General features: G+C 39.8%; 1 protein-coding gene and 1 long non-coding RNA gene across 3 annotated transcripts; one reads left to right on the plus strand and one right to left on the minus strand.

Moving 5' to 3' along the window:
• Positions 1-370: 370 nt before the first annotated feature.
• Positions 371-1,113, plus strand: LOC146659950 (uncharacterized). The gene is made up of 2 exons (XR_014913841.1): positions 371-559; positions 1,069-1,113. It is a non-coding gene; the product is annotated as an uncharacterized LOC146659950 (long non-coding RNA).
• A 1,528-nt stretch (positions 1,114-2,641) lies between these two features.
• LOC146659951 (uncharacterized) lies at positions 2,642-26,508 on the minus strand. 2 transcript variants are annotated; one of them, XM_085423925.1, is made up of 24 exons: positions 26,350-26,508; positions 25,799-25,842; positions 21,908-22,160; positions 19,965-19,993; positions 19,094-19,385; positions 18,827-18,867; positions 18,245-18,518; positions 17,345-17,392; positions 17,014-17,057; positions 16,358-16,640; positions 15,942-15,985; positions 15,099-15,384; positions 14,546-14,589; positions 13,967-14,240; positions 13,535-13,584; positions 13,373-13,446; positions 12,982-13,196; positions 12,619-12,869; positions 12,388-12,516; positions 11,356-11,491; positions 10,310-10,339; positions 8,662-8,709; positions 6,237-6,284; positions 2,642-3,553 (listed from the first exon to the last, which is right to left on the minus strand). In XM_085423925.1, exons 1-24 carry the CDS (start codon positions 26,468-26,470, stop codon positions 3,291-3,293), a joined length of 3,321 nt encoding a protein of 1,106 aa, XP_085280051.1. In that variant the 5' UTR covers positions 26,471-26,508; the 3' UTR covers positions 2,642-3,290. The 2 variants fall into 2 exon arrangements, with proteins under 2 accessions (XP_085280051.1, XP_085280050.1); XM_085423924.1 differs by lacking the exons at positions 25,799-25,842; positions 26,350-26,508 and adding an exon at positions 24,975-25,780.
• Positions 26,509-27,790: the final 1,282 nt, after the last annotated feature.

The raw sequence follows: 27,790 nt of genomic DNA on the forward strand, positions 1-27,790 counted from the left end.
TTGGTAAGTAAGTCTCTTGGGAGTGACTTTGAGCACTTTTCTCCTCAGAGAAACACTCTGTGGATGAACGACGCTCTGCACTGATCCACAAAGTGAGTCATGTCACATCTCTGATTCAGTACAAGACAGCAGGCTGAAAGTCAGAGGACTAAAGTATCATCAGTTCTCATGTTGACTCATTTTTCTCATGATTTCTGCTTTTTTGTGGTTATGAGAAATCATACTGAACTTTCTAAAAGAGCTTATTTGGATAAAATGGATAAATAAAAAAATGTCCTGCAAATTGAATGACTTTTCCAGGTGGCAATGGTGGCAGCTGTGAAACAACTGCTTTTGGAAGCTTCGAATGATTTGAGGAATTCCAAGCTCGAGGAGTTCAAGAGATTCCTGAAGTCAATTTTTCTTTGGATGAGTCCATCATCAACCAGAGCAGATGTAGTGAATCTGATGGTGGATGAACTTGGTCATCAGTCTGTGGAGGTGACCAGAGAAGTTTTCATGCACATGAACAGAACTGATCTGGTGCAGAAGTTACCAGAGAGCAGCTCAGCATCCAGAGGTAAGACCAACATGCATGAGTGTAAACTCTGTGTCATCAACAGGTTTTTGTGTTGCTGGTGTCATGGTGGTGCAGTGGTTAGCACTGTGTCCTCACAGCATGAAGGTTGTGTGTTTGAGCCTCCTGGTTGGCTGGAACCTTTCTGTGTGGAGTTTGCATGTTCTCCCTGTGCCTGCATGCTTTTCCTCAGAGTGCTCTGGTTTCCAGTCCAAACACATGCTTGTTGGCTTTATTGCTGGTTCTAAATTAAATGTGGGTGTGAAAGGTTGTCTGTCTGTTTAAAACCTGAGGTGGACAGGTGTACCCTCTCTCATTATCACAGCTGGGAACCCCCAGTTACTTTGGTTGGACAGGATGGAGGGTTTCTTTGTTGGGTTCTTATGTCATTTTATTTAGTTTCACATGATTTTCTCTTTTAAATCATCTGTGTCGTCTGAAGGCTGATTCTACTTGGATGTGTGATGATGTTTGAATCCTCAGAGTTGATGGTAAATGTCTTTCCTCCTCAGAGAAACACTCTGTGGATGAACATGGAGCTGCACTGTTGAAGAGAGTGAGTGTGACTCTAACTCAGCTTTCATTCAGTAGATTCAGGCTGTAAATCATCCTCATCTTGAACATTAAACACGATGAAACAGACGAAGCATCTTTGAAACTGGATGCTTCTCACAGTGTTAATGTGGAGTCTGCAGCAATAATGTTTCCACTGACGACAGAGTGAAGGACTCCGCCCTCAAACCAGCGTTCGTCCCTGTACCATTGTTAATTCAGTGGGTTGGTTTCGCCCCCTGTTGGCTCTCCAGGAAACTGCAGGTCTTCCTGGTCGTTGACAAAAGTTTAGTGAATAACAGAAACACACAGTATTAAAGATTTATACCGTCTGTGGTAAATTACAGCTTAAAAACTTGCGTGTTCAGTCAGACATAAGTAGCTCTAGTTAGCATGTGAATGTGATGTTTACTTTGTGTAACAAGTGTCACCTGGCAGTTTGTTGCTCTCTGCCAGGTGATTGGCTGAAGAGCTGTGAAAAGGTAGTGGGTGTGTGGGGTGAAGTCAGCGCTCTTCTGTGGAAAAAACCAGAGGCAATTAATTCACTCGGGTGCGAGTGGGTATACTGTCGGTAAGAGACTTTTGCCATTTTTGTTTGGATCGTTTGCTTTTGCATGTGCCTATTTTTAATGTGTCATTGGACTTTTTTAGTGTGACCACGAATTTTAATAGAAGAATTGATCAAGCCCTAGATCGACTGCGCGCAGGGAAACTGATCAATATTGTAGGTATATTGAGTGTTTGTTTTAGCTTCATGATTTTGAATGGTTTTATAAAATTGATATTTTATTGGGTAATATTTTAATTGATAATGCTGTTTGTTTTTCAGCTGTGCTGTCTCTGCTGTCCTTTTTTCGTTCTTTTGATTGATTTGTAATTTTGTTTTGGTTAGTCCGTCCAGCCGTAAAGGCGGTTATTGATTGAGAGTAAGTTGTGTAAGGGCGGACTAACCTCCCTTTTGTTTTTGTTTTTTTTGTTTAATTGTTTGTGCCACTTCCCTTCATCTCCCAATCGCAGGCCATGCATAGCACTGATTCCCAGCTGCGCTGAGACCCGAATTGTTTGCAGTGTGTGCCACGATTGCAGTGTCGCTAAGCGGGGTGTGACGGGTTTCAGTGTTGTTATTTTCGCACAGTTTGTGTGGCAAGTCTCATGTGCAGCTGGGATATCAGCAGGATGTGTTGTAAGTCCTGTCTGGAAATGACTGGGAATAAGTATCTCTAACTCATGTAATAAATAAATGATCGATTTATTTCTTTGCCCCGTTTACTCATCCCTTGTCCTCGGTTACAATGGGATGTCCGCATATGTGGACAACAAATGCAAAACATAATTTAAAATCTTGTGCAGAAATTGTTCCGTGTTTTACCATCATATTTTTGAATGAATATTCTGATTTTCTGCCTCCCCCTTCCCTCCATAATGTGCACTGCATTATTATTTGAATAAATCATTTGATAAAAATGAAGATTTTATTTCAAAGATTAAATTATAAAACGTTTTAATTAATCATCAAAATGAACAAGAAAAACATGACTTTAATTTTGGTTTATTTTTTTAAAGGACAGTAAATCTTTGTCACTATGTTTCAAGTTACAATAAGATGATGACATTGAAAAAGAGATTAATGAGGCTTTGGATGATTTATGGATAAAACTCATTCAGCTTCACGGCCCCGAGGATTCATAGTAATGCGAAAGGTACCCCTCTGCGTCCTTATGAACGCTCAGGATTCTTAATTGAAGCACTCCCCTTTTTATTCTCTTCGCGGCCCTAACCCTAGCATTAACCATCACCTTACATTTATCAATTTCAACCCGCTCTCACGCCTGGGAACGAGTAACATAGCGACGATTTGTCACATATATGTTACGTTTTGGGATGAAATGTGTTTGAATAAAAACATGGCTGATGACATCGCTGATTCATTTTTAACATATATAACATTTACATTTTTTAATATAAAACTTTCAAATATCCATAGTTTTTCCTGTAAAATGGATCAATTAAAGGAGCCACTGAGGAGCAAATGCAACACATAGAACAGTTTTTACAAAAATGTAAGTGTAAAATAAAACCCCCACAAAGAAAAGGCATCTAAACCTTTGTAATGTAATCATGTCATGTTCTGGTAGATATTGGTAGATCTATATTTGGTCTAAAAACTGTTTTTTCAACACATTTAATCCTTTTCACTGAGCTCTTTAACGAGAAATTTCTCATTTGCCAAAAGGATGTCATAGAAGATCTTTTTGCAGGCTGCACTAGCTTGCAGGGGACCAATGTAGAGCTCCCTCATCTTGTCCTGAGTGGTAGACAGAGCTCTAATTCTGGTATAAGTTTCTTGGTCGATAACTTCATTGTCTAGGAGCTCATCCAAAATGGGTGCGATGTTGCTCACTCTGTTGGTCAGCTGGACTCTGTGTTTGTCCACAAAGTTCTTGTCTGGAGAAAGAAAGGGAAAGAAATGGAAAAAGTTAAGGGTTGTTTATCATGTGAAAATTTTATTTACTTTATTCTCAGCTTTCATAACAAAATGCTTTAAAAAATTCATTTATTTCATAATTAAAATTCATTAAATGTTAAAAACACATTCGTTCCTTTTGGTCGACTATTTAAAAAGAACATAAATGACATCTTTCCTTTTTTCATCCAGACATTTAAAGATTATTGTATCTAGTTAATGTTGCAGTCTTCTCTTTTATTATCAGGAAATGAGGAGCTGCATGAGAGTGCATCTGCTTGGCAGTTTCAAGGCCTCGGGCACAAAGGTGAGAAGTAACGAAGTACAAATACAAATGTATTTTACCCGAGTCTTATTTTTTCTGACTACTTTTTACTTTTACTCCCTGCCTTTATAAACAAATATCTGTACTTTCTACTTCTCACATTTTCTAAACCGGCTCGTTACTTTTGCCTTAACGCATTTTAGTCGAGTTATTATTTCGTCACTGCGAGCCTCCAAACATCCAAACGATTTAAACCTGAAGAGAAACACATGGTAGGCGGTCCTGTTCGATTATTATTCACCAGAGGATGGTGAATGATAAAAAGAGAAAGTGCGACTGCCTCCGTCAAGAGCCAAGAAAGAGATACAGACAAAGGCAGTTACAGGGAGGCGAGTCTCCCCACCAGCAGCTTAATTTCTGGTGATTACTAGTGGGGTAATACTCTACAGTAAAAGAGACCCCAAACCTTTAAACCAGTCCAGTATCTCCTGTATAAGGGGTCATCTCAGCTCTAACACAACATAAATACTTATTATATATATGTAATATATGTAATTCTCTAACCTGCAACGTGGCCAGAAACTGGATGACACGTTTAATGTAAGAAAAATTGGAATATGGACGCTTGATGTCATTGTTTGATGCATCAGAGTTTAATAATGAGCTGTGTCATCTGATTAAACAGGTGTAGCCGTCATGTCTGAGATTTGGTTTCAGACCATTTCAATGCAATTTCAGAATAATGTTGAAAAATATGTTTTGAAATCTGGAATAAGCTACGTTCAACTGCGCCCTGCCATACGGGGTCACTGCAGATGTTTGATTTGGCAGTTTTACAGCCGATACCCTTCCTGACATAACACAAAGGGGGATTTGTGCCTCTGACTGGAATCAAACCAGCATCCTTTCCTCTCCAAGTAAACCATACTTCTGTTCTATGGAGCTCTTTTCTAAAACCTTTCTGTAATAAATGGTGCCATTTTTGTTTCTTATCACAAGCTGATACCTAACAGCATCAGCTCCAGATCATCCTGTCTGTCTGTGCTAGTTTGTTCTTTGTCCCTCCTTCAGTTTTTGTTAATTTGGGTTGAACCCAGGACTGTATAGGCGTTGGCTGAATAGCAGTGGTGTTCACCTTGGGGTGTCGGTCAGAACACACAGGACGCACAGATAAAGGTTATACCGTCTTTACTGTGATTCCTCAGCTTAACAGCACAGTACAGCAACACAGTAATGCAACCGCAGGCTTACAGAGTGGTGAGGGGTGTGGGTGTGTGTGTGTGGTCTGTGAACAGAACATATACAGAATACTGAATGTAATAAACATCTAAGTCATGAATTATGATGCATTAGCGTTCTTCGAATCTAACCAGAACTACAAATGGGAATTCCTATATGAACATCTACATGCACGAGCTTCATACACTACTCCAAACCCTTACAGTACATGACATTGATTGCCAATACCCCCAACAACAATATATCACAAACACCAAATCGTTTAGCTTACAGCTAGCAGGTATGTAGCATAACAGGTAGCATTAGTAGCATGAACTAGCCACATAGCGAACGGGTCGATACACATTGCACTTCTACATCCACTAAATGTCTAATTGGCATAAAAGACTAAAACTGTCCTTTCCAGGCATGGCTCCACGTCTACTCACAGTTCTTTAGCGACGCACACAACTCCCACCGTGTGTAGACATCCCCTGCAGAGTCAGTCTGCCAGGCGGCTCTTGCTATGTGTTAGCTCCAACTCTGATCACTGGAACATGTGCTCAATAGTGCAACTGTGCTCTCTCGCCACAAGGGCCCCCCCCCCACACACACACACAGCTGACAGCCTTTCCAACAGTTTTCCTTTACTAATGTTAAAACACACCATTTCCGAAGTTATTTCCTTGACCAAGGTTCTTATAACCTTGACAAAGAACCTTGGTCAAGGTTATATGTAACATATAACCTTGACCATCACTGGTAACTTTGACCTTGGACGCTAACAATGAAGGTTAAGGTCAAACCATAATCAAGTAAAAAAACAAAAGTCAATATCCAGTAATACGACATGTGAGCAGCATGGAAGGAGATGTGCAACACACTTTTTATTTTTTCAGTTCACAATGATGCCATAAAGTTTTGAAGGCTTATAGAAGCCAAAGATTTCAGCCAATTCTGCTCCAATCACATGGGTGAAGATGATCAAATACACCATCTTAGTATGCAATACTTCAAGGTCAAAGGTCAGGGTCATGCCATACAGGACAAAGCTTCAGTTTCAATTTAATCATCTCTAAAATTTAAAGCAACATCTTAGTCATTGGGGAACATAAGCACAGTTAGTATTGATCAGTTTTCTGTTTCATTATATAAAACTCAGTTAATATTGATGAACCTACCAGCCGACTGAGAGCTGACAGCAGCTGCTCCCACTGAGGATCCTGCAGCTGTTAAAAATAACAAGGAAAGTTTTTAATTTCTTAACAAATGTTCAAACTTTTTAACTTTCATTATGCCAGCAAACTGAAACATTAGAGACTCAGTGCCACCAAATTAAAACAATTAAATAACTACACCAAAGAATATTCCACTAAACTCTGGTCTACTTAAAAAAAAAAAGAAAAAAAAGAAGAAGAAAACAGTTTATAACAGTTTGTGCGCTCACTGTCAGAAATGTCAAACTACAAAGTTAGTACTGATGTACTAACTTGGTTTTAAAGCCTTTACTTTAAAATATACGCCGTCCAATAGCTGAGCTTCATCTTACAGAGAATGATCAAAGCTCATGTAGAAAGAAACAAACAAATGAACAAAAGGTTTTCTCCTTCATCTCTGTCAAACAAAGCTGTATGACACGCTTCCAGCTGTTAGTATCATGGTTGCTAGGCAACCTGGGCAGCGCAACGGAGGCTAGATCGTCCCATTTCACAAGCCTCGCACTTCCAGCCTTAGCGGTCTTTGAGTACGCGGCCCTTCAGGATCGTTGAGGCTGCGTACTTTAAGGCTGCAGACCCTGAATTGGGATACAGCCTCTAACTGCTTTGTGTGGGTGTGGTGTTCTCTCTCCGCCTCCTCTTGCTCCACCCTTTCTCGCTCCTCTATCCCCAGGACACAGCTGCTGTTCATTGGCCTCGTTCTCGTTTACACCCTGGGCCCGGTCAGCAATCACCTCTCTGAGGTCATATAAGCTGGGGATGAACTGGATGTGAGAGTGTGGTTTTCTCCGCTTTGTGTTCTTGATGTGTGGAGTTGTGGAAGCAGTGTAGCTGCTTCATGTGAGTAGTGTGGGCTTGTTGGCCTCAACACAGTAAAGCTAGCTGCTGCTAGTGACAGGGTGAGCTTGTGGGCCCCTGGAAGTGCCTCCTCGTGGTGTGGAGTTTTTTGTTTGGTTGTTGTGTTCTTTGTTTTCGCAACCTTTTTCTTTTTCTGGTGTTATTGGTAAAACGGCGTTGCCGGCTCTTTATGTTAAGGTTCTCTATAATAAAAACTACCTTATTTACTACACATTTTTGTCTGTTCTCCTTTCATTCTGTTCTGGACCCATTTGTTACCAGGCCCCCCACACACACCCCTAGACCTTCATCGTGGGGATGTAACAAAAATAAATACATGATACATAATAAATGAAACAACTTTTCTCTGTCACAAAATGCCCAATTAAGGATAAAACTCTATCCCACCTGTCTTCAGTCAAGTCAGGGACACCAGTTCAGTGCTGCAAACAATAGATATCTGAGAATATCTCAAACTGATCTTCCTCATGTCCACAGAGCCAGCAGCTTCATACAGAAAATGGCACTATGTGGTACAGTTCTATATTTGGTATTTTACCACAAGTTCTGTTGAATTCTTTAACATCTAGAAACATTCGTTAACTGGTGCTAAAAATCTGGTGGTAAAAGTAGAACTGACTCGATTTATGCATTTTGACAGTCCAGTCAACAGCATCAGTAGATTTGGAAAAGCTGGTTGGTGCCATTGTTGAACAAGAGCTTATTCATTCATTCCCTGGCATTTTGCAGTACTTCAAATATGAGGTCAGCAACCAACGGAAACCCACCACAGCCAAACACAAAGTGCAGTTCTTTTTATACACAAATCATGTGAAACATCTTAGCTTGTACTTTACCACTTCTTTGGGATTCATCTGAAAGTGAAACAGATGAACCAGTAAAAACACAGAAACACCGTATTTACTGGGCTGATCTACCAGTAGGCGTTAGCTTTAATAATAACTGTCGTCTAGCTGAATACAGCCACAGATGATGTCGTCTTCACTGCCCTGCACTCTCTCTTCATACATGTGAAATATAACAAACTCTCTCTCAGCAGGCTGTTTGTGAAGCTGACTGGCAGACTCGTCACTCTGGTCTTCAGGAACACATTGTGCAACTGGATACTGGACTTCCTGTCAAACAGGCTGCTGTTCAGATTGTTAATCTTCATGAAGTTAGAAGACAACACAACCATCATCACTCTGTTGGAGGAAATCAGCTGTTCAGGAAAAAGCCTGGGACTCACAAACCCCTCCAGCATGATAAGGAAGTGATTCACAGAGGGCTGAATACATGAATATTATATTTATCTCTGTAAAGAAACAAATATAAGCAGGATTGAGTTTAGTGACTCGCTGCCACCGAGAGCTGAGAGACTGAGAGCTCCTCCTTTAGAATGAAAACTTGAAGACAGAACAAAGTATGTAAGCTAACGAAAAGTAAAATTGTGGCGGGAAAAAAGGTGTGATTGACTGTTCACTAGGATTCATCAGCGTTCTATGTGTCACATTATATAAAACCACAGAACAGGTAATATTGATGAACCTACCAGCCGACTGAGAGCTGACAGCAGCTGCTCCCACTGAGGATCCTGCAGCTGTTAAAAATAACAAGGAAAGTTTTTAATTTCTTAACAAATGTTCAAACTTTTTAACTTTCATTATGCTAGCAAACTGAAACATTTTTCAGTCTTTCAATCAATTTATTGGGAAAACCAGGCTCCCAGTATACAAATTGGTGTCCATCACCACGGATGGTTTGCCACTCAAATGGATTGACTGCCAGGTGCAGGGAGGACAATGTTATTCCGGATTTCCTCAATTACCGCTGCATAATACACCAACAAGCGTTATGCGCAAAATTGCTCCACATGAAAGAGATAATGGATGCAGTCGATACATTCACATGCTACCCTTTTTGGGAAGATGCAGAGGTTGATCCACTCGCATCAAAATTTGAAACACTGTGTAGCTGTTGGCATGATGATATTGTTTATATAATTTAGATCATTTCTTTATCTTGTCAAGGTCCATGTCATCGTTGTAAATTGTTTAAGCTGTACATTATTTATGTTATTTTATGTAGTTCAAGTTATGGTGCTTTTATTTTTAAGGTCAAGCCTGCTTACAAGTCTTGTTGTCTCCTTTTTGGAAACCTAAGAAAACACCTGCAAGCAGGTAGCAAGAATGAGCCGTAATGCTCTTTATTGAAAGTTAAGTGGAATGGACTTTAACTAGACACTTATAAGGAACCCTCAGAAGAATGGGGAGTACTTCCCTTTTTGCAGCATGCAGCCAACAAGGTATTTATTGATTTTATCTTTGTTTTCTTGTACAGTGTCGTTTTAGGTGCTGTGTCTTACGTTGAGTGTTTATTTTCTTAATGCTGTGTAGTTTCCACAGTGGCTTAGGAGAGAAGTCTTCGAATGAACCAATGAAGAAAAACAGGTGAATTATACACTGTTTCACCGGAACTTTTCTGAAATAGAGGATGAGATTTTGACACTAAGCTGAGTTTAAGTCCAGGGCTAACGGACAGTTCTGGAACTTGCAGAGGAAAAGTACCCCAACATTAGGAAATGTGTTACCTCCTTGACTGCAGCTGCACTTATTCATGTGAGTCAGCCTTTTCCCAGAAGATTATTAAGTCCAAATACCGTTCCACCATGACTGATGATTATTTGAAAGTGTACTTGAGGCTGACTATCAGCAGCTACCGTCCAGACTGTGCATCCCTGGTTGATTCCATTCAGTGCAAGTCATCAGAGTAAGGTAATATCAAAAATGTACAGAGTTGTGTTGTGTAATATGGGTTCATACAGTTATGCAACATGCCTGAATGAATACTCCATATGTTTATAAATAAATATATGTTTTGCATTTTCATAGTAGGTCAATCATTTTGACTTGGTCATTTCATAAGTCGCTCGCATGCTGAAAAAGTGTGTGCACCCCTGATTTAAATTCTCAGAATTCTAAAGGAAGTCCTCTCCTCCTCAGGCACAAGTTGCAGCAGTATGAAATACGACCAACAATTAACAGTGGAGTCAATTGGGCTATGGCATGGATGAGCAACGTCTCTGGATTAACAACAAATTTTGGTAAATTTTGGTAAACTTGTGAAATTTAAACCAAAGAAAACTCACTACTGTAAAATGTTAAATGCAGTTATTATACAAATAATTTGAAATATCTTACCTTGTGCTTGATCAGTGCTTTGGTATTCGGCTGAAAATAATCAAGGAACATAAAACGTATAAATATAAAATTTTAAAGAAACTTTACTCCAATCCATCGGCCATATTTAAGTATTTTGTTATGATCTTTAATTTGTGTTGTTTCTCATTTTAATCTTCAATATTTTATGTTGTAATTTAATATATTACGCTCTATAAATTCATCCCGCTTTATTCTATTGTGTGGTTGGTAGGTGTAATAAAACGGTGTGCACTGGGCCACCGTGTGGTGATGAAAGGTTTTCAATTTAAACTTAATTCATATTCAAATGTAACAAATAATAAATCTTCACAAAAAGTATAGTTGTGATCATTTTGATATTTGTTAGGTGGAGGAAATCTGGTATTTTCAGTGATTGTTCTGCATGATATACAGCACATTTACATGAACATTTTGGGACATTTCTAGTTTGAAACTGAATGAGAGGCTCGGTGATCAGGAAAGGCCCCACATACCATAAACATCTCACCAAATATAAGTGTAAAATAACGTTTTATAAAATCCTTGCACACTGACATTTCCAACAGAATCTATGCTCAGGTAGATTATTTGGTCTAAAGAGGTTTTTTCACCATTGTATGTTTTACTTTGCACTGAATTCATCGATTAGATGTTTCTCATTTTCCAAAAGGATTTTATAGAAGATATCGTTGCATCTTTCTGTCATGGGCAACACTTTTCTGACCGTCACTGTTTATAGCTGTTTTAGGTATAATATCAGGAAAATGTCAACGGGGCTCCAACCAGAGATATCTGTTCTGTAGTTTTGGGTTTTGCGTGGAATAAATAACATGTTTCCTGTTTTACATTCGCCTTGTTTCTTCCTACAGAATAAGACACAAACTATCTTAGAAAAGGACGAGTCAGAAAATGTACGTCCTGCAGAAGCGGCAAAGAAGGACCGAAGATTGCTGCTACATATAGCTTACTGACAATGTTGAGCTAACATGTAATTGTACTCATTTAATACAATAAAGTGATGATAAATTTGAAAATGTAAAGTTAACCTTTTCGAACTGTACAGGTCCATACTGGCTGAAGATCTTTTTTTGATGTGAGTTTAAGGTGGAAGTTTCCATCTGGACTTTCAGTGTAAACTTCAAAGAAATTTGGCTTTCCACTTGGATATCTGAGCTTTAAATCCTGTTAAAGAAAGAAAGAGCAACGGGAAAGAGAGAGGTATGGTATGGATATTTGTAAGTTACTATTTCTGCCTTTACTACTCCACAGTGATATTTCAAAAGCTGCAGCTTCAGCAGGTTCTCAAAGCTTTCCACCTTCTCTCGTCCACAAATGGACTGCTGGTCTGCACCGGCCTATGGTTCATGCATCTGATCCAGTTCCAGCATCATCCTGTATCCATGTTTTCTCTCATCATTCATGTTTTTTCTTTTCCTGGTTCAAAGTCACTCAAATGTTAAAGTCCTGGTAAGTCAGCATATAGCTGGTGGTGTATCAAAGCCTTTTGTATCTTTTGTCATGTTTCTGCTCCTGCTAACAAGCGTTTCACTCTCTGAGCTTCATCAAACTTCAATCTCTTCTGTCTGCTCTCCATTCACCATCCAGGACTCCAGCCTCTGATGTAGGCTCGGTCTCTATTGTGCTTGCTTTTCCCTCACCCTACCCTTCCCAACCTTCTTTTTGCTACGATCACTTAGTATATCCTATTTATTATAATATATTACACTCATTTTCTGTGCTTTGGTCATGCTTGAGCTAACAATACTGTTTTCATTCTATAGAGTCAAACTTCCCTGCCACAGTAAGATTGCTCTTACTGTTTTGGGGGGTCCTGTCCTAAATCCTAACACTGCAATCAAGGTTCATCAGCGTTAAATCACCAAATAGATTCGTTCATTTTTCTATCTCAGTAAATCATGTTCACTTCTTCCAGATCAGCTCTTCTTATTGAATATTTACTGAATCCTTTCTTTGCTCAGTAAAATGCATGAAGGCTGCTGAAGACAGCTGGACTATTTATTCTCAGCCTATTATGCAAATATGTATTTGGAAAGAAATGAAAGCATTTCAAACCATACTTCAGGACAGATTTCTGCACCATCCACATCTGCTGTTAGTGTGAAACGATCAAGAATTTTCAAGGACTTCTCTGGATCTGGCTTCAGGATAGCTTTGTATCCATGGGGCACTTCCCTCTGCTTTATTACCTGTGAAGAATAAAGTGCAAAGATACTAAAAAGCCATGTTTTATATATTAATTTATTCATTCTCCTGAATTCTGCCTATTATACTGTGAAACATGTAATAACCTGCTGTAGCCCAGGATCACGTGGGATCAGATAAACATGCAGTGTGAGGAAAGCTGTGTTGGTCTGATAGATCAACACGTTGCAGCCGATTTTCACAGGAACGCCGAGTTTCATCAGGACCGCTCTCGGAGAGAAAATCGGCTCAGTTAACTTGACATGTGTTGGTGTGACCTCAGACACTTTTTCCACAACATCTCCACAGTCATCTATGTGAAGGACTGCAAACGTGTCCAATATGTCAGGGATGTCATCTGCAGGAGAACACAACAACACAAACATGGTGAGAAGAACAGTTTATAACAGTTTGTGCGCTCACTGTCAGAAATGTCAAACATCTGAAAGTCTTCCTTCATGTCCTCTTACCGATGCAGATCCAGTGTGGCAGGTGAACTTCATTTAACTTCCCAGCAGTGACTGTGACGTCCATCAGAGGACCTGCAGGCATGTATTGTCTGCTCTCCATCCTCTCCATGTGTCCCTCCCAAGATCTAAACTGGTACTGAAAGCTGGTCTTTCCCTTACAGACCCAGCGCAAGCCCGACACTCTGCATTCAAAGTGTCCTGCTGCAGACTGAAGGCTGAAACAGGAATTAAATACACACCCATGAAGGAACAACAGAGTGAATGGAAACACAGAGAGTAGTCGTGTGAATCGGATGCAAAATGAAGAATTTCCTCTGGGAATAAATCCAAAGCTGAACTGTTTCCTGTAGTTCCAGTTTGCTGTGCTGCAGCATTCAGGAAGTTGATTTACCTGTAAGTTGGAGCCTCGTCTGCATCTGTACTGTTCACCTCAGGTTCAAGATTAGTCCAATCACTGCAGTCCTGCTGCAGAGGACAGTCTCTTTAGTCAATAAGTACACATGTTTATAAAGAAAGAAACTTTAGCAATAAATGGATGAATGGAAGGGATTACCGTCAGGCTCTGACAACCTTCAAGCTCTGAACTTCTTTCAGTTTTTCGTCCTTGTTGAGACACAAAGAATTCAAATGAATGATGTTATGCTGACATATAAAATCATCCTCTAACTGTCCACATGTTTGCTGTTTGATCACTTTATGCTGTGCAGTGCTGCTTCAACATCAGAACAACATGTTCAGCAGGACGTGCAGCTGAGTGACGTCTAAGATGATCAAAAGCTGATGAATCCAAATATTCTCACCAGTGATGTCAGAACAAGACAGAGACAGAGAGAAAGGTTGGATTCAGCTCTGATCATTTATGCAAAGTTACTTTCGGACGTCTGTTGTGTTTCCTGTTTATTTTAATGTTTGTTGATTAGAAGTTGTTTAAACAAGTTTATTGTAAATTATGAAAATCTGTTTATTAAACTTTGTTTGGTCTCACCTGAGCTGCTCTCTGACAGCCTCAGCATCAGATCAGGTCTGTTCATGTCTGTTAAAACCTCCATGGTCACCTCCACAGACTGATGACCAAGTTTATCCACCATCACATACACAAGGTCTTCTGTCCTGTTTTGACACCAGTACCTCTCCATTTGTGGCAGGCTCATCTTAAAGCACGTGAACGGCAGCAACTGCTTGAATTTCTTTAGATCCTTTTGACTGAATTCATTCAGTGTTTCCAAGAGAATCTGTCTGACAGCTTTCTGTTCTTTTACCTGTAAAACCAAAACAATGTATTAAGTTACTGTATAATATCTCTGTTGGACGATTTAAAGATTTCTTTTTATTTAATTTCCAGAGAAACTGTAGTAGAAATATCAAATATTAATAAAAAAAAAAGATGTCTTCATTAATATTTATATTTTTTAGAATAATCACTGAAGAGACAGCTGGCGGTTTTGATATTTACTTCACTCTCTTTATGAACTGCAAAACTTCAAGTTTCATAAGAAAACATTATTTCATTTCTATCAATACTAAAAACTATTTTTTGTAAAAGCTGAGTTAAAGTCACACTCACTCTCTTCAACAGTGCAGCTCCATGTTCATCCACAGAGTGTTTCTCTGAGGAGGAAAGACATTTACCATCAACTCTGAGGATTCAAACATCATCACACATCCAAGTAGAATCAGCCTTCAGACGACACAGATGATTTAAAAGAGAAAATCATGTGAAACTAAATAAAATGACATAAGAACCCAACAAAGAAACCCTCCATCCTGTCCAACCAAAGTAACTGGGGGTTCCCAGCTGTGATAATGAGAGAGGGTACACCTGTCCACCTCAGGTTTTAAACAGACAGACAACCTTTCACACCCACATTTAATTTAGAACCAGCAATAAAGCCAACAAGCATGTGTTTGGACTGGAAACCAGAGCACTCTGAGGAAAAGCATGCAGGCACAGGGAGAACATGCAAACTCCACACAGAAAGGTTCCAGCCAACCAGGAGGCTCAAACACACAACCTTCATGCTGTGAGGACACAGTGCTAACCACTGCACCACCATGACACCAGCAACACAAAAACCTGTTGATGACACAGAGTTTACACTCATGCATGTTGGTCTTACCTCTGGATGCTGAGCTGCTCTCTGGTAACTTCTGCACCAGATCAGTTCTGTTCATGTGCATGAAAACTTCTCTGGTCACCTCCACAGACTGATGACCACGTTCATCCAACATCAGATTCACTACATCTGCTCTGGTTGATGATGGACTCAACCTATATGAGAAGAATGACAGATTCCTCCAAGGAAGGATCGTCTGCAGGAGCCTCTTAAATTTCTTGAGCTCCTCATCACTCAAATCATTCAAAGTTTCTAAAAGCAGATGTTTAACAGCTGCCATTGTTGCCGCCTGGAACAATAAACACAATCACGGGGTCACATATTTATTTAGCCAAACACAAGCATCTATTTACTAGTTGCGGTACGTTTATCAAAAAAATGAAGAAAATCTAAAACTGTGATCCACTTTTATGGGTTTGAATACTTTTTCTTTACAGGCTGCAGTTCTTCTCTCACTGTGCAGATAAAAACTGAAATATATCCATCAAGAATCTTTCCCTGATTTCACATCATCGTTCATTCTTTATTAATATTTGTAAGTAGAATAAAGTTTCCTGTTTAAGCTGAAAGTGTTTGATGTTTTCAGATTTCTCTGTCCTGTTGAAGAGTCAGGACAAATGTACATGCTGACACTTCCTCAGCTCATCCTCAGTGGTAAAGACATCCTGACATTAGTGTTGCAGAAAATTACTGCTGAAGAAGTCAAACTGAATGAAGCTTCAGTTTGTCACAAACATCCAGCAGAAATCATGAGAAAAATGAGTCAACATGAGAACTGATGATACTTTAGTCCTCTGACTTTCAGCCTGCTGTCTTGTACTGAATCAGAGATGTGACATGACTCACTTTGTGGATCAGTGCAGAGCGTCGTTCATCCACAGAGTGTTTCTCTGAGGAGAAAAGTGCTCAAAGTCACTCATGACAAACACATTTAACAACTAACTGACAATTATTCAGGAAATATGACTTTGGAAAAATGGACAATATGCAGAATTACACTGAAACCTCCTCAGCAATAATAAACAGTATGAAGGAGTCATTTTTACTCCTCCTCACAAAGTATTTGGATTTAATCTGGTCTCATTTTTATGTATTTATTGAAGTAGATTTTTCCAGAACAGCCATAAAATATGTTTTAAAGATGTGTTTTTTTGTCTTTATTACAAATATTATTTATAAAGTCAAAGAAGACTTTAGTCAGACATTTATGAGACATGAAAACAGTTTTATGACTTTAATGAGTTTTGATTTTGTTGTCTTACTTCGAGGCAGTGAGCTGCAGTCTGACAGCCTCTGAGCCAGATCAGTCCTCTTCATCTCGTTTAAACCCTCCATGGTCTTCTCCACTGACTGTTGGCCGTAAGTCTGCACCATCAGAAACACTGTGTCCTGCAGGTCTGTCCTCATGTACCACATCAATGAGAGGCCTGAGTCATATTTGCGATGAATTTGTAGCAGGTTCAACTTGAACTTGTCTAGCTCCGGCTCATTGAGACCATCCAGAGCTTCCAGCAGCAGCTCAATAACAGACTCCATCGTTTCTACCTGGAAAATTCAAAGAAAATGTTCATGAGATAAATGTGACATTTCTCACTTTCAGGTTTGTTTGTTTTCTCATCAACACTTTACAAATGTAGATGTGTTTAGATGACATCATCCATCACATAAGGTGATGATGTCATTGGTCATATTTGTCACAATGATCACAAACAGCTGATTAACAATTATTCTGCTTCTGTTAACAAGTTCAGGACTTTTCTGACCTGCTGCAGACCTCCCTCACTGCACACGCTCAACTTATCAAACTTTGACTTTTCCAATCAAAATCAAATCATTTGTTTCTATTGAAGATTTCTATCCTGTGTTTATGAAATGAAAGCTGGATGATCTGAAGTCAGACAGATGTGACATGACTCACTTTGTGGATCAGTGCAGGCCAACGTTCATCCTCAGAGTGTTTCTCTGACAGAAAAGAAAGATTAAAAGCTTCATTCATGACTGATTTAACATCAGTGTTAATAATCAGACACTTTGAAATAACTGATGCTTTGATTTCATTCTGATGATCCTTGTAAGTTGGATTAATAACAACATTAAACTTGTTAACATGAAGTCATATTTGATGGGAAACTATCAACGTGTGAGGAAATGATCCAGTTCTGTTTCATTCAGTAATTCTTCTTCTTCATCTTCTTCATCTTCATATCAATGAGTGCATTTATTGATTCATGTGTTTTCTGGACACTGACCTTTCTCTGTTTCCTCCACATCAAATCCTTCAGCTGATGATCCTGCAGCTGCAACACATTGAATACAAACTGTAACTACATGATACAGACACTGTGTGTGTCCTTTATGTGTGTGTGTCCTTTATGTGTGCTCATCCTGAGTATAACACTGAGTCCTGACAATAAAAAGCTTTAATATTTCACTTTCAGCTGTGCTGACTGAAGGCAGGAGGAGGCCATAGTTACACAATCACAGAGAAATCACTGAAAAGACTTTGAATCATTTACCTCATACAGGTCGTCTGTCTCCATAGTGGAGTTTCAATCAAAGCTAACATAAAGATCCATTTACAACACAAGACTGATATTAATGAGCTCAAAATGCAAAAAACAAAGAAAAATATTTTCAAAGGAAAGAAGTTCAAAGAGCTTTAAAACAACATTTACTAAAGAAAGTCACTGATTCAATAAGCTGAATATTTTTACTTTAAACATTGAAATATGAAAACAAATCTGTTTAATTTTACTGTGTTTGTACAACCTGAATGTGTTCATTTATCAACGTCTGTCCAAAATAAATCAGAGGAAACATTCATCCATTTATAAATGATAATAAAGTTTATATTATGCAGTTCTTGTTGTGAGTTTCTCTGATTTAATTCTTTAAATTAATTTTTACTGTAAGGTGTAATATTATATTTAAAATCCTTCCACACACAGTTAAGAATAATCCCAACATATCTGTTGTATTAATTTATGCAGCTTATGATTATTGTACAGCTGTCCTTCTTGGCCAGGACACTCTTGTAAAACAGATTTTTAATGTCACAAGTTTATTTTTTTCTGGTTAAATAAACTTTAATGAATAAATAAAATGTATTAAAGTTATTACAGAAACTCTGACAGATTATTTCCTCTTACCTTTGAGTCCTGAGCTGCTCTCTGACAGCCTCTGCACCAGATCAGTTCTCTGCATGTCTGTTAAAACCTCCCTGATCCCCTCCACAGACTGATGACCAAGTTTATCAATCATCTCATTCACTATTCTTCTTCTGCCATTATTCAGTTTGATTTGTGGAAGACTCTTCTGAAAACAAGTGAACTGCAGGAACAACTTGAATTTGTTGAGATCCTGATCACTCAAATCCTCCAGTGTTTCTAGAAGCACATCTGTAACAGCTGCCATTGTTGCAACCTGGAAAATTCAAACATTCATAAAGAAAAAATGTTTCCTCACTGAGAAAATTACAGATTTATGTTTTTGTAGCTGTTTTAAACTTTGAATGTTTTCAATGTTTTCTCTGAAACACTTTGTTTTCTTTTATTATCTTATTTATTAAGATGTATTTATGTAAACACACTTTTTAATAATCTTTGATTTTTAATCTAAAAACATTTCTGTGACAACTGTTTAATCTAAATGATGAAATTATGATTTTCAAACTGCATCTTATTGAATCAAAGCTGAACTCTGCAGAGTCAGACAGATGAGACGTTACTCACTTTATGGATCAGTGCAGACAGATGTTCATCCAGATGTTTGTCTGAAAAAAGAGAAATTAACAGAAATAGAAATAAGTGTTTAATAAAAGCTAATCGAGCTTTAAAAAAATACACAGAGATCAACAAAACAAAGTTACATTTAAACCTGCTGAACATCATTTTCTGCTCGTCAACAATGCTCTCTTTGCTCTGTAAATCTGACTGTTTCTAATATGAACTGAAGCAGAAACACTTTTATCATTTTAACATGTTTTGTCTTTATCTTACTTTGAGCTTCTGAGCTGCTGTCTGTCAGCCTCTGAGCCAGATCACTCCTCTTCATCTTCTTTAAAACCTCCACGATCTTCTTCACTGACTGTTGGCCAAAAGTCCTCACCATCAAAAACACCTCATCCTGCACGTCCAGCATGTCCTGCAGGTCTGACATCTCAGGCAGACTCATGGGGCTCATTGAGCCACGTTTTCTTCTCAGGATCTCGATGAAGTCTCTGAGCTCGCTGCCTCTCAGATCAGCCAGTGTCTCCAAAAGCAGCTCAATAAGAGACTCCATCGTTTCCACCTGGTAAAAACAGAGGTCACATGACAGCGATGCACCATTCAAATATCTGTTTGATTTTTAATCAACAGAAACATTTTAGTGTGCTAAAAATAAATTCATGTTTGAATCCAATTCCTTCTAAAAACCTGAAAAGATGACCTTTGACCTTCAGACATAAAGCTGCGTCTTTTTAAGGTCATGACCGGTCGACCAGACGTAGAGCAGAAAATAACCTCCATGAACATCTGGTGCTCGGTGGGTACCTGCTTGGATTGGTTTTTTATTTCTTGGCTCATTTTTTCCTCTTTTTGAAGGATTTAATTTTCATGAACAGGTTTGTGACTCTGTTTTACTGCCTGACTGTAACTCTGTCAAAGACTGAGCTACAAAAACTGCAGTGAGTCTCCTGATTTTACAAACAGAGGGGAGCTTTAACTGCTCGCATCTTTACCAATCATGTATAAAACTCATGTGTACATGACAAAGCTGCAGCTTGAATTTCATGTGTATGATTTGTGTTTAAGATGAAGATCATTTTCAGTCTTCATCTACTGAATCAAAGCTGAACTGTGTGAAGTCGACTGATGTGACGTTACTCACTCTCTGGCTCAGTGGAGGAAACTGTTTGTCTGAGGAGAAAAGAAAGAGAAAAAGTCAGATTAGAAACTGTTTTATCATCAGGCTTTATGAGGATTTAGAACATGAAAGATTTCACATCAAAGTGACACTTAAACCTCGTTAACTCGTTAATAATGATTTTAGAGAGAGGCCTAACTTTGTGAATGAGAGCACACACAGGATACTCTGATCGCTGATCACTTTCATGTGTGTATATACACACACACACACACACACATATATATAAATATACACTACATGTCTTTGAACGTGACGGGAGTCGACTCCAGACCGGGCGTTTCTGTCCAATGAGGGTCCCAGGCTGCCTCTCCCATGCTAACCAACCGTAACTTGGACATAACTTGGACATTCCCAGATAGACTTAAAGGAAACTCATTTCTGTTTGTATCCATAATCTCATTCTTTCAGTCCTCAGAGCTTGTGACCATATGCATGGGCAGGAACATAGCTCCACCTACAAATCTAAAACATCAGGGCCCGCTCTCTCCTCACCAGGGCAGATCAGCAGAGCATCCACATCACTGCAAACACAGCACTAATCTATCTGTCAGTCTCCTGCTCCACTCTCCCCTCCCCTGTGAACGACACCCTTAGATACTTAAACTCCTCCAAATGGGGGAACTCGTCCGTGACCTGGAGTGAGCACTCCACCCTTTACCAGCTGAGAACCATGGCCTAAAACTTGGAGGTGCTACTTTCACCCACTTGTTGCACATTCAGATTCAAACTGCCCCAGTGAGAGCTGGAGGTCATGACACCATGAAGCGCTTTGTCTCTCCAAAGCGTGCTGCACATGCGTGTCTGTTACATGCTTCCTTGATATGGGTTGCGTGACCAGAGAACTCCAGCTCTCTCAGGTACAGTAGATGCAGCTACGTCTCCAACATTCTGATGACTTCTAGTCTGGAAAGTTCCCCATCCAGACGATGAAGGCAGTGATGGCATCTGAGTCTTTCTTCTTTATAAACACTGACAGATACTAGATACTGTGTGTTACTTTAATTTAGGACCAGCTGCAACTGAATAAATTCACAATACAGTTAATAAGTCCCATTTATTAAAACTGTAAAGGTGGAATTGTTTGACTGGAGTCCTCTGACACCTACAAACATTTGTATTTTTAAAGAAGCACCAATCAAAGCAGAAATAGAAAATTGTGTGAAACATTAGCAACAACCTGACAAATTCATTAAAAATTTAAATGATAGAAAAAAACACATCTGTGAGGTATGACAAAAATCTACCACAGACTTCAGTCAGTATGATGAGGGTTAATAGTGACATAATTATAACCTGTAGAGCTGCTTGAAGACTTTCCAACCATGTTGAATGATGTTGGATGTTTTTGTTCTGATCTGATCAAAATACTGTAACTGAGCTTGTGTAACAGTGTTTATGGTGTGTGTGATTCCATAATAACCACAATGGATTTGTGATGTTTATTGGCTCAATGGCGCCCTCTCTCAGAGGCAGTGGATCACTGCACTGTGTGGGATCATTAGGTATCAGCATGTGTGCGACCACTATACAGAGCACGTGACCTCTGTAGCTGTCTAACTGTTAATAAGAAGAGTTTCAGTGGTTTGTTGTAATTGTGAAGTCCTGAAACAGTCACATAATATCACTGCACACCGGCTATAAGCTGCTATTATTTTGTAGTGTGCTGTGTTTGAGCCTCCTGTAATGAGCCAGCCTGCCTGACCTGCACATATTCTGCTCTAATCCACGTTATAAAAAGCAGCACGAAAATATAAACGTCTTTGTTCATCATTCACTACACAACACAGAGTCAAGAGATTTTTCTATCAGTCAGCACCTGGTTTCATATGAATGTGATAAACTATGTGCAGTATTCTCACATATTTAAGTCTTTGTTCTCTTATTTGTGGTTCCTGAGGTGATACCTGATAATCTCTGCACCAGATCAGTCCTGTTCATCTTCATTAAAGCCTTTCTGGTCTCCTCCACACTCTCTCCTCTGTACGTCTCCTCCATCAGCTCCACTACATCCTGTGTGTTTGCCGTTTTCAGTCGGCCCCTTGGCTCGGATGATAGATCTTTCTCCAGTTCAGTGAGTGACTTGAACTCAGCAAAGTCCTCTGGACTCAACTGGTTCAGTGTTTCAATGAGCAGCTTCTTAGTCGTCATAGTTACCACCTGGAAAATGAAGAAATCATATTATACATGAAGGACAGCATGTCTGCTGTTTGTTCATTTGATGGATGGAAACTGACTGCTTTGTATTTCACTAATGACAACATTACTGACATGGACGTTTGTTACTTTTCTATCACCCAAATGAAAGCTGTGATTGGACGTGAACGTCAAACATCATCTTGAACCTTGAATAAAATTGAGAGGATTAGTTTTTGTCCCCAAAAGGACGTTGAGTTGTTTCTAAATAGCTGCTGAAAAAGTTTCACTGGGAAGTAATAAATGAACCAGTACAATGTCTTGATGCATTCTCAATCATCCAGGAAAGTAAATCTCCAAGCTAGTGGAGCTGATCACAGCCACAGAAACAGCAATTCGTAACAACAATATTGCAGAAGTGGAAGCAGAGCAACTACGGACGAAAGTTTCGGCCTGTCTCAGCAATGCAAAGCCCCCAGCATCCAACATCCCCATGGAGGAGAGGAAGGCACTCACATCACTTAGTGATGACAACAACATTATCCTCCTTCCAGCAGACAAGGGTAGGTGCACAGTATTGCTAAACCAGAAAGACTATCATGAGAAGATCTTGTCAGTACTCAGTGATGAAAATACTTATGAGCCCCTGAAACGAGACCCAGGAAGTGGCTGCAGCAAGAGGGCGATAGACTGTCTGAAGCAGCTAGAACAAGACAAGGCTGTTGACCGGACCTCATACCACAGGCTGTACCCAGGGGAGTCTACACCAAACCTGTACGGTTTACCAAAAATACATAAACAGGGTGCACCTTTAAGAAGTATTGTCTGCATGATCAACTCTGTCACCTATAACATCTCCAAGTTTCTGGCTTCGATCCTCAACCCGCTGGTGGGCAGCTCTGAACACCACATCCAGAACACCCTGGATTTTGTTGAGAAGGTGAGAGATGTCATCATGGAGGCAGACGAAACCATGGTCTCGTACGACGTTACATCTCTCTTCACTTGCATCCCAGTCACGGAAGCGTTGGAGGTAGTCCGTAAGGGATTACAGGATGACCCCAACCTCAGCAACAGGACCACTCTCAGCACCGACCAAGTCTGTTTGCTTTTGGAACTGTGTCTTCATTCCACCTACTTCACATACAAGGGTCAGTTCTACAGGCAGAAACATGGGTGTGCCATGGGCTCCCCAGTTTCACCCATCGTGGCCAGTTTGTACATGGAAGAAGTGGAAAAGAGGGCTTTGCTATCCTACCCTGGAACACCACCAAGCCATTGGTTCAGATATGTGGATGACACCTGGGTGAAAATGAAATCCCAGGACGTACTACATTTCACGGATCACATTAACTCAGTGGACCGACACATCAAATTCACCAGGGAGGATATGAAAAGTGGCAGGTTAGCCTTCTTAGACTGTGAGATTTCCATCAGTAATGGGGGACATCTAAAAGATGACGTGTACCGTAAACCTACACATACGGATCAGTATCTAAGGTTTGACTCTCGTCATCCACTGGAGCACAAACTGGGCATCATCAGGACGCTACAACACAGAGCGAACACCATCCCCACTGACACAGCGGCCAGGGAGGCAGAAGAACAGCACATCAAGAAGGCCCTGAGTGGTCTTTGATCAGTGGGTTTTGGTCAGTGGTTGTTGATCAATGGTCATGAGAATTTGCATAATTATGATTAAGGAACTGACCTCCCAGCCTATTGTTCCTTCACTGGGCTGGTTTCAGTCATTATGCAAATGTACTGTTTATAAGATTTGGGGAAACCTGCAGTCAGCTGAGACTGAAGAAGTCACTCGGATGAGCGACGAAACGTTTCTCCCACAAAACGCTACGACCAGATGAACAGAATCAGCTTTTGGAGAACCAGTACAATGCACAACAGTCTCATTTTCCCCGGTAAAATTAATTATCCATCCCTGGTTTATATAAACTTTACAAATTAAAAATCTCAATTCGAACTGGTCAGAAACACACAATAAACAAACTGTTATTTGTTTATTGTAAAAAAAAACCACAAACCTTTAAATAACATTTATAATAATTATTGTGTCATTATATCTGTGACTCTGACATTCACCATCCAGGAAGCAGAGTGTGTGAGGAAGATCTGGTGTCTGATGAAGATGAGAGATTAAGCTGCGCACAGATAACTTTAACCCTAGAATACTATCGCTATTTGATTTTCAGCATTTACATGATTTCTCTCTCCTGCAGCTGTTAGTGTGTCGAGGAGACTGTGCCTTCACCAGGGAAGTCTCAAATGTCCCAGGAATGGGTGGACCAAAGACCAGCTTTCCAGTGTCATTATCTTTTTTAGGAATTTTGTTGTTCTTTGCCCTAATTTTTCTGTGATTTTGGAGCATTATTTTAGGGTCCCCACATGACACTTTTTTCATTTTGTTAGACATGGCACAGTTGAAAGTAAAAGAAGACAACTCTAATTTGTCATGTGTTGTCAAATTTTGATATATTTTGATGACAAGTACTTTTTGTTGGTCATATTATATCGGGTAAAAATCACCCGGCATTAGTGATTGTGTTGCTGTTTATAGCGATAGTGTTCTAGGGTTAAGATCACGTGACTATCGTGGCCTTTTCAAACCGCCACAACCAGAACTCTACCGTGACCGAGACCTCCGGTTCTTTCCCACAGAGCTCTGCACCTCTGCTTCAAACCAGCAACAGTCACATGATCTAATATAACTTATTATTGTATCTCATTCCCTGTTACACACATATGAAAACAACTCCAACAAGGAAGCAGAACTACGAACGTGAACTTCCAGGAGGAAGCAGAACTTAATGCCGCGCTTACCTTCAATACTTCATGTAAAATGTGAACACCTGGAATCACTGCTGATGGAAAATCATTCTTCAGTGTTTGTGAAGCAGCTTAGTGTGAGGCACTGTTCTCCCGCTGCTTTCTCTCACTTTCTGTAAACGCTGAGGCGGAACAACTTCCGCGTTTCTGCGTCTCTCTCCTCCCAGCTGTCAGCCCGCCTGAATACCGGAGGCGCCTTGATGCGACTGTTGTTCTAATTTTGCGCCATAGAAATAAACCGAGTTGAAATAGATGTTACCGCCTTTCCATCAACGTTACCTTTGGCTCAGGTATGAGTAGAAAGAGTGACGTCGTGTCTCTTTAATCAGTCTCTGCATCTCCAAAGCAACAACGGATACACCGAGTTTAATAAATACTGAATCCGTTAATAATAATAAAAAGTTCCATAATCCAAAGTAAGCATCACATTCACATGCTCACTAGAGCTACTTATGTCTGACTGAACACTCTTAAGCTGTAATTTACCACAGACGGTATAAATCTTTAATACTGTGTGTTTCTGTTATTCACTAAACTTTTGTCAACGACCAGGAAGACCTGCAGTTTCCTGGAGAGCCAACAGGGGGCGAAACCAACCCACTGAATTAACAATGGTACAGGGACGAACGCTGGTTTGAGGGCGGAGTCCTTCACTCTGTCGTCAGTGGAAACATTATTGCTGCAGACTCCACATTAACACTGTGAGAAGCATCCAGTTTCAAAGATGCTTCGTCTGTTTCATCGTGTTTAATGTTCAAGATGAGGATGATTTACAGCCTGAATCTACTGAATGAAAGCTGAGATAAAGTCACACTCACTCTCTTCAACAGTGCAGCTCCATGTTCATCCACAGAGTGTTTCTCTGAGGAGGAAAGACATTTACCATCAACTCTGAGGATTCAAACATCATCACACATCCAAGTAGAATCAGCCTTCAGACGACACAGATGATTTAAAAGAGAAAATCATGTGAAACTATAAAATGACATAAGAACCCAACAAAGAAACCCTCCATCCTGTCCAACCAAAGTAACTGGGGGTTCCCAGCTGTGATAATGAGAGAGGGTACACCTGTCCACCTCAGGTTTTAAACAGACAGACAACCTTTCACACCCACATTTAATTTAGAACCAGCAATAAAGCCAACAAGCATGTGTTTGGACTGGAAACCAGAGCACTCTGAGGAAAAGCATGCAGGCACAGGGAGAACATGCAAACTCCACACAGAAAGGTTCCAGCCAACCAGGAGGCTCAAACACACAACCTTCATGCTGTGAGGACACAGTGCTAACCACTGCACCACCATGACACCACCAACACAAAAACCTGTTGATGACACAGAGTTTACACTCATGCATGTTGGTCTTACCTCTGGATGCTGAGCTGCTCTCTGGTAACTTCTGCACCAGATCAGTTCTGTTCATGTGCATGAAAACTTCTCTGGTCACCTCCACAGACTGATGACCAAGTTCATCCACCATCAGATTCATTATATCTGCTCTGGTTGATGATGGACTCAGCTTCTGTGATTTGTATGACAGACTCATCCAAAGAAAAATTGACTCCAGGAATCTCTTGAACTCCTCAAGCTCAAATCATTCGAAGCTTCCAAAAGCAGTTGTTTCACAGCTGCCACCACTGCCACCTGGAAAAGTCATTCAATTTGCAGGACATTTATTTATTTATCCATTTTATCCAAATAAGCTCTTTTAGAAAGTTCAGTATGATTTCTCATAATCACAAAAAAGCAGAAATCATGAGAAAAATGACTCAACATGAGAACTGATGATACTTTAGTCCTCTGACTTTCAGCCTGCTGTCTTGTACTGAATCAGAGATGTGACATGACTCACTTTGTGGATCAGTGCAGAGCGTCGTTCGTCCACAGAGTGTTTCTCTGAGGAGAAAAGTGCTCAAAGTCACTCACAAGAGACTTACTTACCAACTGACAGTTGTATAATCTTCAACATTACATTTAAAGCTCAACTATGATAGACACTGTTTGTGTTATTCAGTCTCTCAGACTGAAGGAGTCACTTTTTGTCATTTTTTTGTTCCTTGAACACTCATAAATTCTGATTTGGACAACAATCTGTCTTTTCTCTACAATATTTTTATGAAAGACAAAAACTTTACTTATGAGACATCTTAACCACCAGAGTTCATTTAACTTATTTCCTCTTTGTTGTCTTACTTTTGGGTTCTGGGCTGCAGTCTGACGGCCTCTGAGCCAGATCAGCCCCCTTCGTCTCGTTTAAACCCTCCATGGTCTCCTCCACTGACCGCTCACCGTAAGTCAGGACCATGAAAAACACCGTGTCCTGCAGGTCTGTCCTCATGTAGATGATTCTTTGGATGTCTGACTAATGTTTGTAATGAATTTTACGCAGGACTTCCTTGAAAACCTCAAGTTCCCAGTAACTCAGACCAGCCAGGGTTTCCAAAATCAGCTCAATAACAGACGCCAACGTTTCTACCTGAGAAAAAAAAGGTAAATGCGACTTTTCTCCAGGTTTTTTTTCTATCTCATCAACGTCTCATAAATGTTTAGATTACACCAGACACAGTTACAAGCAAATGATGTAAGTGATAATTACACACCTGATTAACATTTATTCCAACCTGATGAATTTAATCTTTCTGTTTATCTTTTCTACATGTAGGAGTTTTTTAAACTGAACATGTTCAGTGAACGCTGCATCATTTAAATACAGTCATAGGTGATATTACTCACTTTCTGGCTCAGCGCAGCCCAGCATTCATCCACAAAGTTTCTCTGGGAGAAATATTACAATATCATGGTTACCATG

This window comes from Rhamphochromis longiceps, linkage group LG11 (genome assembly GCF_057381845.1).
Source record: "Rhamphochromis longiceps isolate RC_006_pf linkage group LG11, R_longiceps_female_GT1.1, whole genome shotgun sequence".
Classification (NCBI taxonomy): domain Eukaryota; kingdom Metazoa; phylum Chordata; class Actinopteri; order Cichliformes; family Cichlidae; genus Rhamphochromis; species Rhamphochromis longiceps.